This window comes from Lissotriton vulgaris, chromosome 6, assembly GCF_964263255.1.
Source record: "Lissotriton vulgaris chromosome 6, aLisVul1.2, whole genome shotgun sequence".
NCBI classification, from domain to species: Eukaryota; Metazoa; Chordata; class Amphibia; order Caudata; family Salamandridae; genus Lissotriton; species Lissotriton vulgaris.
In genome coordinates, this window is record NC_141694.1 from 911,540,300 (window position 1) to 911,556,810 (window position 16,511).

Here is a 16,511-nt window from a genome sequence, read left to right on the forward strand (position 1 = left end):
CGGCCACACTACCACAAATAGAGAGTGAGGTGCTATCTAACTTTACCTCTGCATACCTTTGGGGATCCACTGGACTCTGTGCACGCTATACCTCACTTTGGTATAGTATATACACAGAGCCAGCTTCCTACATTTAGTTGGATAACAATAAACGTGTTATTCAGCGCCAAGATACCTTTGGGGAACGTGTGCTGTGCAAATATATGTTATGTTATATTAATGTCCCCAAGATTACTTTAGCAAACCAGACAGGTAGTTTGCGACGTAAAAATGGTCCTGTGTTCCCGCATCTGGAAATTTGGGTTTGGGAACACAGTCTGCTTATAATCGGAATGAACGGTATCCCACCTGGGGATAGCGTGCCGTCCAACTTGTAATCAGCGCCTAAGGTGGTTATTTAACAGTAATAGGCAAATATTTACATAATGTATTTTTACTGGTGTTATTGTAAATGTATCACAATGTTGTGTTTTATTTTGAAGCATTGTTGCTCTTTATTTACACTTATATAAAGAGTATTAGTGTATTTGGGTCTCAGTTAGTAACTCATCCTTTCCTGTTTGTGATGTAGATTATGATTGCAAAACTGATTGGGAAAATGTTTTAAAAGATTAATTATTGTACAATACTGTGTGCTATACTGTGTGCTTCGATAACGAAAGACCATTTGCAATTGCTGTTGCTCATCACAAGATCTTCAGTTTTAACTGAAAACGCCTACAAAAGCTTACAAGAAAGATCAGTTTTGTCAGTGCCACTGATCAATGGTGTTGCTCTTTCTTTTTAGGCTTGCCGTTTATTACTGCACCAAATAAATTTGAAGCACTCGCTGCGCATGATGCTTTAGTGGAGCTGAGTGGTGCCATGAACACTGTTGCTTGCAGCCTGATGAAGATTGCCAACGACATTCGCTTCTTGGGATCGGGACCCCGCTCTGGTCTAGGCGAGCTGATTCTGCCTGAAAATGAGCCTGGAAGCAGTATTATGCCTGGTATGCTGAATCTATATGACCTTGTTTAAGGATACACTTAATAATCACACATCTCCTCCTTTTGGTTATCTTGCATCAAAAATACACTTTGGACACCTTATGTGGGCCGGTCAGAGAAACTGACACTCCTATATGTAGTACTATTTTGCACATAGAAGTATGTATCCTGTGACACAAGATGCATTCCATTCATGCACTCCTTTCCAACTTTCATAAATTTACATACAATTTTTTCTCGGATATTCAATAATTCATTTATTTGTAGTAAAGTTTTGTTAGACACATATCATTGTTTTGATGACTGTTTAACATATTCCATGTCTCAAACAGATTTTTTTATGATGCTAGTATTGCCCAATGCATTTCAAGCGTATCGCCCTTCCTCAGGGGACTTCCATTATATCTAGAAACATTAATCATAGGTCTTAGTTAGTACCCAAATGAAACAATCTCTGTAAAAAACAACATAATACATAATACTTAGGAGCTGTCCCACATGCTGTAGTAAACGTGTGTTAATCGTGAGAGAATAATGTGTGTTCAAAAAGGCTAGAACACTCGTATTTAATCAATGCGAAACAAAATATAAAGCCCAGTAATTGGGCACTGACCTTAATACATGGAATCTGTCGTTCACGGTATTTAGCTGCAAAAAGGTAAACAGACTCGTGTTGGTAAAGCATAACGTGACGTAGATGTCTCGTTGCTAGATATGGAAAACCGCTCGTGTCTTACCGGGGTAATGATGCCGTGCTGCTTCCCTCGCTAATCTTGGCGTGCGGCGCTCTACACGGAAGCGCTCTATGGTATATGAACCATACAATGAAAACGAGTGTTAACGTGGTTAACGAGCGTACGCAAACCTGCGTACGCTCGTTAACCACGTTAACACTTGTTTTCATTGTATGGTTCATATACCATAGAGCGCTTCCGTGTAGAGCGCCGCACGCCAAGATTAGCGAGGGAAGCAGCACGGCATCATTACCCCGGTAAGACACGAGCGGTTTTCCATATCTAGCAACGAGACATCTACGTCACGTTATGCTTTACCAACACGAGTCTGTTTACCTTTTTGCAGCTAAATACCGTGAACGACAGATTCCATGTATTAAGGTCAGTGCCCAATTACTGGGCTTTATATTTTGTTTCGCATTGATTAAATACGAGTGTTCTAGCCTTTTTGAACACACATTATTCTCTCACGATTAACACACGTTTACTACAGCATGTGGGACAGCTCCTAAGTATTATGTATTATGTTGTTTTTTACAGAGATTGTTTCATTTGGGTACTAACTAAGACCTATGATTAATGTTTCTAGATATAATGGAAGTCCCCTGAGGAAGGGCGATACGCTTGAAATGCATTGGGCAATACTAGCATCATAAAAAAATCTGTTTGAGACATGGAATATGTTAAACAGTCATCAAAACAATGATATGTGTCTAACAAAACTTTACTACAAATAAATGAATTATTGAATATCCGAGAAAAAAATTGTATGTAAATTTATGAAAGTTTGGAAAGGAGTGCATGAATGGAATGCATCTTGTGTCACAGGATACATACTTCTATTTGAATATACCTTAATCTTGGAAGCCCAGCAAGATTACCATTCATCGCACCAACGACAGTTTTACATTTACACATCAACTGAGTTCAAAATAACCACTAGGAGTGCGGGACCCACAACAAACAGTTTGTACTATTTTGCACATCACAATTATGAATACATGTTTTGCCTGTCTGTAGGTCCGCATTCACATTCCAGAACTGTCGAATTTGAGGGCTGAGCTGAGATGCATAGTTTTTTGGCTCGCCATTCGTGAAATTCTAAAGCATGGGTGCACATTGTATTGTTAGAACTGGCATTCCTGGTTGGCTGAGGTATGCACCCAGGCTTGGCTTAAATTACCACTCTAGTCCGGGTAAGCTAAGTACACCCTAAAAGATACCCTGTGCTCACCCTCTGGTAGTTTGGCACAGAGCAGTCCAGCTTATCTAAAGAGGCAATCTGTCAAATATTTGTTTAACACACACACACAGTAACACGATGAATACTCCACAAAAAGACTCTATACAGTTTTGAAAAAATTGATTATAATATTCTAAATAAAACAAGACCAAATGACCAAAATCCAATGTATTGAAGTTGAGATAGTGAATAGCACTTAGGAGCAAATAACACTTATGGGTTACTTGAGGTCGCGCTAGACAGCATTAAAGTCAAAGTTCTGACTGACTGCTTTGGAGCGCTGGAGGGCTATAGGACGCGCACAGGTCCCGGTGAACTAGGTACCTAGCCTGGGAGCAACACAGAGATACAACAATGTGGGTCACGCAAGTCGAGGATGCGTTCATTTTCTCCACACACTGGTGGTGATTCGTCATTTCTGTAGACGGGTGCAAGAGTCGAGAGGTGTCGAGCGATGCACCGGGTTTCTCTATACAGTCAAGGGGATGTGTTGATCACTCCCAAGAGGCAGCAGCGCCGATATGCTATCTGATGCTTTGCTCTTGAGATTCAAAGCGCTGGTAGGCGCTGGTTACAATGTGATGTGACAGTATGTTTTTATCTTTTTTAGCAAATTTAATGTTACAGGCCTTAGAGCAACATCAAGTTGCAAAGTGCAGTATACAAGAGGGCCTGAAGAGACCAGCGTTAGATCATAAACAAAACAAGTTAAAGATACGTCACTTATGACAATAACAAATTTGGTGACATATACATCAGGTTCATCAGTGTCAAGCACATTTCGAGACTTTTAGATTTAGATTTACAGTTAGACCATAGATAGCATTGACAGGCATTCTGTTGACTACAAATTAAACACACATTTTTTTATCAGTTTGGTTTAAAATTATAACAGAGAGGCATGTACATCACTCGCAAGAGGCTCTTGTAGGTAGAGGTGTGCGGGATAGCGAGCAAAGCTGTAAAAGCGGATATGTTTCTGTGGCTGGCTAAGGGGTTTCTGTCGATACCGTGCCCTTCTCCCTAATCCATGTCACAAATGGATCCCAGATGTCTTTTGGGCAGCACACCATGGGCATAAGCTCCCAAAACACAGCTAATGCTCTTAGCAGTATGTGATGTCAAGCACCCAAGTATCTACTTTAGGGCTTCTTCAAGCCCCCCAGTGGATGCCAGCCTGCGCTTAGCAAGTAACAGCATCATAGCTGTGAGTCGATATTTCTGGGGGGAAATCTCCTCTACATGTACCAGCAGGGCGACCAGTGGCGTGCATTGTATTTTTTTTTTTGTATAAACCTTTTTATTGGATTTTCCATTTCAGACATGCCACACAAATACATTCACATCAGTGAGGAATTACATGCAGAGAGTTCTAACATCCGGACCAGCCGCCGTGGAAGCGTTCATCTGGGCAATGGCTCCGTAAGCGATGGAGAGGTCTCCTTGCCAGCTGTGTCCGGGAAGATACAAAGTGTAGGAAGGTACATCCTGACTATGGTTGCCCCCAACTTTTTGCCCTGTGTTTTAGCTGGTTTTGGACATAGTCGACCTGGGACCCTGCCAATCAGGACCCCAGGCCTACTGCTCTCTCTTTAAAATGGATTCCATGTACCCTAGGTACATTTCCAATTGGTACTGGGCCACCTTATCAGACCCTGTAACTCAGGGCATAGGTGTACCCAGGGCTGCCAGGGGCTGCAGCATGTATTATGCCACCCCTGGCTGGCCTCCTAAATTTGACACAACTGGCTGCATGACAGCTGGGGCAAAGTCGTGTAATCACCCTTTGCTGTAGGTGTAGTATACCTATACCTAACCCTAAAATGGACACACAGATTCCTATCAGTCACTCCTATGGCAGGCCTTGACAATCCTGAAGGCAGAGTGCTTGGAATCGTGTGAGATGGTGCTCTGGCATGAGCTGAGCCTGCCTGCAGCGTGCGGAACCAAGTCCTAATAGCTGTTCCATGATATCGCATACCATATACTCTTAAGTGCATTATAATCCTCGCGGTTAAATGCTAACTTTGGTATTGCTTTATCAAAACATGTCGAGTAAGGTGTCATACGAATTGGAATACTAACCCCTCGCCAATTCTGGCGACGGGGTTAGCATTCCACCCTTCTAGAGGGACACGACATGTAGGTAACTGTGAACCCCGGTTAAAGTTAACTGAAGCCTCAGCTCCACAAAATGGATGCTGCCACCACAGACACGAGTCTGACCTCCTGCTGCTGGGAGTCCTTCCAGCGAGGGAGGCCTGGACAAAGGGTTTCCTGTCCGGGGCGGTGCTAGCACCGTCCCAGACATGGTTTTGTGTATCCTGGGTAGGCAGGGCTTTTCAGGAAGGTGACTGCTGAGTGGCACCCCGGTGCTCACTACGCATAGGCCAGTCAGAACCAGTTCCAGGGGCACACCAGCCCCTGGCCTGGGGAAGTCCGGCAGGGGAGAGGGGTGTAACCAATCCCCTCCTGGTCCCACCCATAGGCAGGACCTAGTCACCGGGTCAGCCCCCTTTTTTAGTATAAAGATAGGAGCGGGCCCCCTGTTCAAATTAGATCATCTTTGGAATCAAGATACGACTTTCTTCGAAAGGACTTCACGATTTCTTCATCAAGATTCTCCCTTGTGGCTAAGGAGTAGTCACCCTGCATCAAGCGGGCACCAACCTGAAGAACACTGCGGTCTGCTGCAAGTCCTTCATCACGAATCCGACGACCCAGCTCGACGAGACCCGGCTTCCCTGGCACCTCTGACCTCTACTCACCTCTACAGCCAAGCTGAGAACCGTGAGTGCGACGAGACCTCGAGGGACCGACGATCGCCAAGACTGCACGACATCTTTACTGCAAGCCCACCGTGTCCTCCACTGGTGAGTGCTTTGGGGTCCGAGAAGCCCCGACCCTGCGCAGCTCCAGCACCCAAGGTCAGCCTCCCTGCATCTCCACGATCTGCGTGGGGCCCTTCTGCTGTTTGCTGTGCACCGCGTTGTTTGGCTACTAGCCGGCTGGCTTGTGGCCTTCTGAACGACGCCCGACGACTTCACGACTGCTGGTCTGGTTGCTCCAGACTGGCCCTTGCTTCCTTCTTGAAGAGAGGCACCCCGGACCCTCCTGGTCCACTCCAGACGCCATTTTGAGTCCACCGCGTGGGCTTGAATTTGCCAAGGCTTGTTGCCCAATCCTGGGTCCAGCGACGCCGACAGCTTCTATCTTCGTGGGACAGCTCGATCCTCCATCCTGGTCGCCGACAACGCCTCCTGGTCGGTGAGATCTTCGAGCTCCAGCGTCACCCACTCACCTTGTCGAGGTGGCTACCATCCGGTGCCCTCCTGGTGCCCACTGACTACTGGCTAGTAGTCTCGAACTTGGTCCCCTCTGCTTTCAGGTGTCATCTATCTTCGAGATCCAGGCTTGGATCCAACTGAACTTTCTCCACTGGTCACCGGCCAGCATCTTTTCTTCCGGCTCCTGGTCCGTCTACGAGGATTCCCGACGTCTTTTCAGACCTATGCAGCTGCAGCCCCTGGGCTAGGTAACTTCGGCATTTCGGTGCCCCAGCATAGCCTCACTATCCAAGGGTCAGAATCTACTTTCGTTTTCTCCCTACCAGGTCGGGTTCGCCCGAGAACACTAACTTTTCATTTCCTAGCTACCATAGACTTTTGTCCGCATCTCGCGTGAGAGTGCACACACTGCACCCGAGTCCCCTAGGCCTCCTAGAAGTAATCTAACGATTCCCTAGTCAAGTCCTAGCGATTCCAAAAGCTATTAGTACTGTACTTACCTGCTAGGAATTTCGCATTCCACTTTCAGAGTATATGGTTTTCCGTGCCCCTCGGGCATTTGTATATACTGTGCTAACTTAAGTATTTTTGTAAGAGTTTTGGTTTGTGCTTAGTACCCTGTCCTCATAAAGAGTACAGGGCTGTTGTGATCTTTAATAAATAACTGTTTATTTTCATAACACTTGTGTGGTGTCCTTTCACTTGGTGTTCAAGGGGTATATGTGTGGTAAACAGCTGGCTTAACACGCCCTCTCGAGTCTTTAGCCTTAGACTGCTCGTATCCACGCTACTAGGATAGCTGGTCTATAAGGTTGACTTACAACCAATCATCAATAAGGGTTGCTGGACTGATACATAGTGTTCACTAGAATAGTGAGCACTGCATATCAGGCCACCTTCTCACACAAAGGACTGTCAGTAATACAGAGGCCACTGTTCTTGCGGTTGGGCACCAGTGTCCGGTCCCATGTCCCTTGCAGTGTGTATCGTGGTGGCATGCATTGTAATGTGACACCAGTGACTGCATGTACAATCTCACAGACTCCTTCTCCGAAGCAGACAATGGAGGGGAAAGTCCACGCAACATGCAGGAAAGATGCATTCTCTTGTTTACATTTCCAGCAGTTCGCGTTAGGGTGTAGTCCCTTTTTGTGTAGCTGTAGGGGTGTGCGGTATACACTGTGTATGAATTTAAAATGGATGAGTCTCAGCTTATAGTTTGGGGATAATTACATGAGCAGCAGTAGGACCACTGTTCTCCAAGATCAGCCCACCACTGCTCTAAAGCACATGGGGCGACAAAGGGAGTGTTTGATTGCGTTAAATTGTATAGCCTGGTTACCAACTTAAGAGGAGACGGGGTAACAAGTATGTGTTCCAGTGGTGCTATTCTAGCTGGGGCCCCTAGAAAGGAGTTATATAGTGTTCTGGATGTGGCTCTAAGCTGGTAGTATAGAAGCAACTCTAGAACAGGCCCCGGAGTTCCTTCTTGATTTTTTGGTTTCTCTAGGAACGTCCCCTGTGGATAGAGATCCCTTAGTGTGTTTAGTCCTGTTGCGCGGGTGCTCTTAATAGCCTCCTTATCTTTTAGAGAAGGGAAAAGTGGGTGATGTGCAAGTGGAGGGTGCACAGAGCAATGGAGTCTCGACGCGCTTCCTCAGGCTCTCCCAGGCCCATCGCAATGTCTCAACAGTGTTCACTTCTCTGGCTATTCTGCAGTAAGGTTTGTATAGGGCAATTTGTAGAGGGGTGGGGTCCGCTACATCTTTCTTGATTGCCACATGTGGCTGGTATGGGACCTGGTGTACCCAGAAGTTGAGATATTGGGCTTGCGCACATAATGCATATAGTTCGAAGTCGGGAGCACCCAGCCCTCCCTCGAGAGTGGTTGCGTCAATAGTTCCGATCCCACCCATGGCTGCTTCCCAGCCCACTCCAGGGCTATCGCAATGGAGTGGAGGGATTTAAAAAAGGTTTGTTTGAGGGGTTGGGGATATTTGCGAATAAATATAGGAATTTAGGGAGGACTATCATTTTGTTATGAGTGTTCCGCCAGTCAGGGACCATGGCAAAGCCGACCAGCACTTTGACTTGCGCTCCAGCCACTCTAATAATCAACCAAAGTTCATGCACCAGATTTCTTGTGTCTCTACTGAGCCATATGCCTAAGTATTTTACCGAGCCATCAGCCCACGGGAGCTGGAATTCCAATACAGCCTCTAGTGGGGCTTCGGTCAAGGGTGGGACGGACGATTTAGACCAGTTAACCTTCACACTAGACATACCCCCAAATTGGAGAACTTCCCCCAGCACTGGAGTCAAATTCTTGTCTGGTTTACAACTGTACAGCACAATATCATATTTTTTTATTTTTTTTAAAATTTGTTTTTATTGCAGAATTATCAACACAATTATCGATACAATATGACCATCCTCACCACCCCAGTATAAAGCGTTATGCATTCTCCAGGTTGTACACGGCCCATCAGCCCACATCCCGGAGGCCGGGCGGCACAGCAACAAGTACCTATACCAGATCGTCTTGAGTATTACAGAATAAATGACGGTCATCAGCCCATTGTAGTATCTGCTTTTTGCCCCTCAACAACTCCCCCTCCCTTCCCCTGTCACTCCTAGACAGGAACGTACTCCCTCGCCGGCACCTCACAGGCCCCCTGGGTCTCTGTAGTCGGTCTCCGCTAATGGCTCCCCAAGCGGCCAGCTGGTGGCCCTACCAACCGGCGACACCTGTGGGTCCCTGCAGCGTGCCAGCAGCCTCCTCCCTCGGGTACTAACTGCTTAACTTGTTGTCGATGTTTGGGCCATTCCTATCTGGGTGATTATAACAACTCCCCTAAACCCCTCCCGCCCCCCTGCTGCAACTGATGCGGGTTATAACTGTGGGTTCCGGACAGAATGGTTCGCTATTGATAGGGAATACATCTACGCCCCCTTGGTTTCATGGAAGTCCATGCGCAAGAAGCCTCTCATCCTCATCCTCCGTCAAGTAGTCGTACAATGCCTGCACAATCAACTCCCAAGCTCTGGCCATCTCCAGGCTCTTCTCATTACCCGTACTGGTGGCTTGTCGCATTCTCAACGCACTTTCACACCTAGACCATTTCAACAGCTGTCCTCCCACTTGGCCTTCAGCGTCGTAAGTGGTGCTAGCCCCTCATTCAGCATCCGCGAGTGGAGACAAGTGCCCGCCGCCATCACCACATATTGGCATGCCATGGTCGTTTCCGGCTCCGTCAGACCCACCTTCCAGTGTTTCTGCATCGCCGCTGAGATAGCCGCGTGTAAAAGATAACCCCCATCCGGGAGCCCGAACTGTTCCTGCAGCACCCCGAACGGGGCCAAGTGCCCTTCCACAAACAGATCTCCAACCACTTGGAGGCCCAGCTCTTCCCATTCCAATAGCGGAGACCAGTCCCCCCGTGTGGCAACGCCGTCAACATCCCTAGGGGGATCTCCGGGGCCTAAGGTCTTGTGATCTGAGCCCTCTTCAGGCTCCTGTGCCAACATAGCCGGAGGGTTTTCTCCTCCATGGTGAGCTCTCGTATGTCCAGTTTCTGTTGCATAATTATGTAGGACAGGATGTGCCTCTGGATGCCCCTTCCCCGAGCCTGATCCGGTCCTCTGAATTCCCGTGCAACGTTCTGTGTCAGAACCTGGAGCTGGGCCGCCAGGTAATATAATTCGAAGTCGGGCACTGCCATCCCTCCCGCGATTTTGGGTCTGGTAAAATTGTGCAGCGCCACCCTGCGTCTGCCATGTCCCCAAAGGAAGTCAATGATCATTGATCTCAGATCTTTAAAGATCCGCTGAGGGATCCAGATGGGTAGGGTTCTAAAATAGTATAGCAGTCTCGGCAGGGCCACCATTTTTAATAAAGCCACTCGGCCCTGCACCGATAAAGGGAGTGAGGCCCAGAAGGACACACATCCCCGCAGTCCCCTTATGCATCGGCCTATGTTACCCTCTAGGAGACTCCCGGCATCATGGTAGATCCTGACTCCCAGGTACGTGAAGCACGTGTTTTCCCAGACCACGTCTACTGCCAGAGGGGGGGTATTGCACATCCGGTCGTAACGGGAAAACACACGTTTTAGCCCGGTTCACCCTAAGTCCAGACAGTCTGCCAAAGGATGAAAGCATTTCCATGGCTCCCTCAAGAGCCTCACCTGTGTCTTCCAAATACAGCAGCAAATCATCCGCATATAACGAGATATGATGGGTATCTTCGTTATATCAAACACCGTTAAAGGAGGTCCCCGTTCTAGCCTGCGCCGCCAGTGGTTCCATTGCAATAGCGAACAGAAGGGGCGATAACGAACATCCCTGCCTTGTCCCTCTGCGTACCGGATACACGGGTGACACTAGCGACCCCAGTCTCACTCTAGCTGTGGCAGCAGAATATAGAACCCTGGTCCACCGCCCAAAGCCTCCTCCTAGGTCGAATTTCACTAGTACCTCGTCCAGGTAGCACCATTCAAGGCTGTCGAAGGCCTTCTCAATGTCTACCGATAGTACAGCCGAGGCCTGATCTGAGCCTAATGCGTCGTGTAAGATGCGGAGCAGCCGGCGGGTATTATGAGCCGTGTTCCTGGTAGGGATAAACCCCGCCTGATCGTCATGCACCAACGTGGTCATATGAGGTAACAACCTGGTGGCCAGGATACGACTCAAGATTTTGTAGTCTACCGTCAACATGGAGAGGGGTCTGTACGACGTCACATCTAGTTCATCTCTACCGGGCTTCAGCAGTGGCACCACTAGTGCCTCCCTCATAGAGCTCGGGAGGCGACCCAGGGTCGCAGCTTCCGAGTACACCGTCAGCAGCCTGGGCGCCAACTCATCAGCAAATCTCATGTAGAATTAAATCGGGAGGCCGTCAACCCCCGGTGTCTTGTTCCTGGCCATCTGTTTGATCGCCCCACGTATCTCCTCTAGAGTGATCGGTCCGCCTAATGTCTTTGCTGTTTCTGCTTGTAACACCGGGAGATGCACGGAGTCTAAGAAGACTCTGCTTGCGGTCGGCTCTGCCTCCATCTGCGTATCATAGAGGCTCGTGTAGTACACCTGAAATCGCGTCAGTATTGCCGACTGTGAGTGGACCACCTCCCCCGACTCAGTTCTAATGCCCATGATCGGGCTGCCTCTAGGTTCCGGGTTAGCAAGCTTCGCAAGCAGTGTGCCCACTTTATCCCTCTCCGCGTGCACCTTAGTTAGATACAGTTTATAATCATAGCATCTCAATCGCTCCGTCTCTTTCGCCACCAGTTCTTTCGCCTCCAACAAGCGATCCTGCAGGTCCGGTCTCTCAGGCCTGCGCCGCTCAAGCTCTCGCAGCACACATTCGGCCTTCTCCAGGTCCGCCAAGACAGTCGTCCTCACATTCGAAAAGTTGCCCATACAGGCCCCTCTCACCACCACTTTCATTGCATCCCACTCCACCGACCTCGTGGTGGCCGACCCTTCGTTCTTTTCAAAATAAAGCGCCATGCCCTGTTGGATCCTGTCGCTAAACACTGAGTCCTCAAGGGTAGTCGGCCTCAGCCTCCACGTCGGGATCGCTGACCTCGCCATCTGCCATCTAATCGCTATCAATAAGGGATTGTGGTCTGATATGGTCCTAGCCAGATATTCAGTGTGCGATACCATGGTTGCCAGGGGGCCACTACATAGGATGGAGTCAATTCTAACGTGTAGTGCGTGCAGTGCCGAGAAAAAGGAGTAATCCCTAACAGTGGGATGCTGTACCCTCCACACGTCTAACAGGCCCCACCTCTCCTGCCAATCCTTCCTGTGTGCTGCCAGCCTACGTACAGGGGAGTCGGCCAGCGACGGGTGCGATCTATCCCATGTAACATCCGTAATGGAATTAAAATCCCCCCCTATTATGATGGGGCCTGTCAGGAAGTGGGCCAGCAAGCCCGTGAGAGTATCAAAATATCTGGCCTGATCAACATTGGGGGCGTAAGCACTACATAGGGCCACCTCCCTGCCATACAGCCTCCCCCCCCCCCCCCCCCCCCCCCACCACAAACCTACCCTCTGGATCCACAAATTGACTTGTGACTTGGAACGGAATCCCTGCCCTGACCCATATCAACACTCCTCTCGCAAACGCCGAGTATGAAACACCTGTCCACGCCATCTCTTCTGCAAAGCCCCACATTCAGGTTTGGTTAAGTGAGTTTCCTGCAACATTGCTATTTGGATGCCTCTCCTCACCAGATAAGCATGCACCTTGTATCTCTTAGAAATGGTCCTGAGCCCACGAACATTCCATGTGAGGCACTTTAAATCAGGTAACGACCCCATCGCATCCACCCCCCCCATTTCAATCGGAGGACAATTCCCCCCGCACCAATGCAGCAGTACCCCTCCCCCAAAACATCCCCGCAGACATCCCCAACCCCACTCCCCAGGACAGGACCTAACAACACAGCTGTAGCCCCAATCCAAACCTGCAACAATACGCACTGTTCACTATCCTGTGGTAGACACCACAGAAAGCCTTAAGGGCAACGGGGGTGTGTCTCCGCGCCGACCCGGGGCACGCCCAGCCCGCGCCCCCAGCCCTGATCCCATATAATAGTCACAACAGAGTACCTGCCATTCGCCAAGCGTCAAGAATAGTCCGTATCAATACAGAGCCGATGTCGCGCCCCAACACTATTCATTAAACAGACCATCTGCGGTTTGTGGTGTGACCTTCGGCCCTACTATGCTGTCCACCTCCGAAAGTTCTCCTCCAGATTTTCTCTCTGCGTCATCCGATTCCGATTCCACCGACAACTTCTCCTGCTGTGACCCCGTGATGATCGCCGTGGCCGCTAGGCCCCCCTACGGTCCGCTGCCAGCAAATCTTCTCTCATCGCTTTCTTAAGTTTATTGCGTGTGCGGAGACTTGCGAACCTGGGTCGGCCTCTGTTTCTCCCCACCTCCTCTGTTCTGGCGGTCCAGCCCCGCTCGGTATAGCTCCAGCCAGGACCACGCTTCATCAGGAGTCTGGAAAAATTGGGTCGAGCCATCAAGGATCACTCTTAGTCGAGCCGGAAAGAGCAGTGAATACTGTATCCCTTCTTCTCTTAGCTCCTTCTTCACTGCCAGGAAAGATGCCCTGCTCCTCTGGACTTCCTGGGTGTAGTCCGGGAAGACCGTCACCGAGCTATTGTCCACCTGGAAGGGTCCTGTAGCCCGCGCCCTTTGTATCAGTAGGTACGATCTTTGAAGTGTAGGAGCCTGATCACCATCGGTCTAGGGGGCCGACTCTGCATGGGTGGGCGGGCAGGGACCCTGTGCGCTCTCCTAATCGAAAAGAATGGAGACAGGCCATCCGGGGCAACTACTGACTTGAACCAGTGTTCCATATATGCCACAGCATCTTCCCCCTCGACTTTTTCCGGAAGGCCCACTACCCTTACGTTGTTCCGGCGGTTGCAGCTTTCGGAATCCTCCGCCCTTTTCTCCAGCGTTGCTAGTCGAGTAAGTATGTCGGACAGTTTACGCTCTGCAGTGACCACCGCAGGTTTCAGCTCCCGCAGCAGCTGCTCATTCCCCTTCACCTTATCAGAAAGTTTGGCATGGTCCGCTTTCAGCAAGCCCAGTCCCGTAGCCACCTGCGCAATGTCCTGATGCAGGGACTCCTTGGTCGCTGTGATCGCTTCCAAGATGCTGTCCAGACGTGCATTCAACCTGCGTTCTTGAGCTGACATGCCCGGGCTCTCTTGAAGAGTGCCATCCATATCCGTCATTGTTGCCTGGCCCTCCTTCCTCTCTGCTGCGGCCGCGCCCCCGGTGGCTGCCATCCTGAGCTCTCCGTGCAATGTCCCAGTAGTGCCTCTTGATGGTTTGCGTGGGTGTATCGCTCAGTCGTCGGGCAGCAGCGCCACTCTCACTCCACAAACACTCACTCTGCGATTGTCAGGCAGTGGCTACCCATTCTGGATTGTAGTCTGCACGTGCCTGAGGGGTTCCGTGGTTTGTCCAGTATGGCCGACCTCCGCCTGTTCCCTCTGGGAGCGGGTCACCCAGCTCTGTCCGTTTCTCGAGGGCCCCCCGCGGCTCAACACCAGTCCGTCTCAGGGTTAACCTTATTGCCAATCCTTGGTGGGTATGAAGTGTGAGCTCCCCAATTATCAGCACTGCGGTGGTGTGCCAGGCGGGGTAAAGAAATGCAGTGCCCCCAATTGATCTGAGATGCGTCCACTCCAGCCAGCCCTTCATGCAGCGCAGGGGCCCCCAGCTTCCCAGCGCCGCGGTCGCCGGCGACACCCTGGCTTGTCCTGTGTTTGGTGCTTATGAGCCGCTGCCTCACTTCGACGGCTACCGATCACCCCAGTCCGGCGCCGGAGCTAGGCGCCCCTCGCGCCGCAGCACTCCGGCCCTTCCGGGGGTTGGCCGCACCCCGGGGTTCCGCGCCTGTCCTCTCCCGCCTGCCGGCCTCACCTTCAGGCGTTTCAGCGCTCTCCGTGGCTCCCTGTGTCTGGGCGCCGCCTCGGTCTTCCTCTGCGCCGAGCCGCAGAACCGCCTCTCCGCCTCAGCGCCTTCAATGTCCGCGATGGGGGGATGGGCTCCCCGAGCGCCAGGCCGTCTCGCCACAGAGAACCCTCGCGCCTTCCTCCGCTGACGGTCGCTGGCTGCTTCCACAGGGCGGGCTCCCTCTCCGCAGGTCCCGGTAGGCAGCAGCTCCCCCTTACCGCAGACACAGATCACCACTGCCCTCCGATCCGACTTCACTCGTCCGGGTAGCCGCCATCTTAGGTCCTTATCCCCCGAGCTCCGAAAGTCGCGGCGACGGCTCCCTGCACCCCCATGGGCCAGCCGCTCGTTCCGCAGAGCTTGCTTTGGTCAGTCCGGCGTGGCAGGCAAAATTTCGGGGGTTTCGCCGTCTTAGAGGCGAGGGATCACAGGATTATTACGGGATCAGGCTCGGAGCTGTAGGCTCACACCGCCATCCCAGTCGGCGCCCAAGCCACGCCTCCCAGCACAATATCATAAGCGTACTTTGAAATTATTAGGCTTCTGTCTGTGAACCCAAGTCCTCAAAGTGTTGTGCAGTCATGTTCTAGTAGCTAGGGGTTCTATGGCCACCGCAAATAGCAGCGGCGAGAGGGGGCACCCCTGCCTGGTACCGCGTGTTATTTGGAATTTCTCAGACAGCAATCCATTTGCTTTCAGAAGTGCTGTGGGCTCAGTGTAAAGTAGGCCAATGAGCGTGATGAAATTGGGACTGAACCCCAACCTGGGTAATATAGTGAAGAAGTATGGCCATTCCAGTGAGTCGAACACTTTAGTAGCGTCAAGGTAGGTAATGATAGCTGGCAATTGAGGGTCTATCTGGTGTACCGCAGCAAAGACGGTGCTTCAATTATGAGCTGTGGACCTGCCAGGGATAAATCCGGACTGGTCCGACATAGCTATAAGCAGCAGGAGTGGCTGCAGTCTATTGGCGATTAACTTAGCAAGGATTTTGGCATCAACGTTAATCAGAGAGAGCGGGCAGTATGAGTCACAGAGATTAGCCGCCTTGTCTGATTTTCAAGAGAGAAATGATCGCAGCCTCTTTCATTGTTGATGGCAGAGAGCTGCAGTCTAGAGATTCGTGGTAGACCTCTAGTAAGCGAGGTGCGAGCTCGTCGGCGTAGGATTTATAAAACGAGGTTGTCTAGCCCTGGGGGCTTTTCCGCTGGCAAGCTACTGATAACCTGCACAATGTCTTCCACGCAAAATGGCTCATCCAAATAGGCCTGGTGGGCCTCGCTTAACCAAACCAGTTCAATGGAATCTAAGTATGTTTTTATTTTTAAACTTTGTTTATTCAATTTTTCAGTGTTATACAGAGTACATAGTTAGTAAAGGTGGGTTCAAGCACACAGTGTAATTCAGTATCATGACGAGCACATTTCACGTTCAATATGGCATAAATATTACAGGCATTGACAATCATATATCATAATCAGCACTTTCTTGGGCGTATATATCTACATAATATCATTTCACAGTCTATTTTCTTACATCGTCATTATTGCGCCATCTTGTGCAATGTAGTTACATTATAGCATGTCCACAGGTGTGCCATATACAGATATATTATGATTGCGGGGCATCGGACCTATCTTGTGTTAGCAGATAACATTTCAGAGGGGCCCAAATGTCAGTTGGTCTGGAATTCACAGGTAGTAATTCAGCATATGTCAGTAGTTGCTCTTGGCAATAAACAAGGTCATTCAGCCAGTCTTTAAAC

General features: G+C 50.0%; 1 protein-coding gene across 3 annotated transcripts in view; it reads left to right on the forward strand.

Moving 5' to 3' along the window:
- The window catches only part of LOC147708150 (fumarate hydratase, mitochondrial-like), a 394,996-nt gene that overhangs the window by 192,566 nt on the left and 185,919 nt on the right, over positions 1-16,511 (forward strand). For all 3 annotated transcript variants that reach the window (XM_086926903.1, XM_086926904.1, XM_086926905.1), the window contains one exon: positions 788-991. In XM_086926903.1, coding sequence (XP_086783029.1) covers positions 788-991 — 204 coding nt within the window. The remainder of the gene's footprint in view (positions 1-787; positions 992-16,511) is intronic.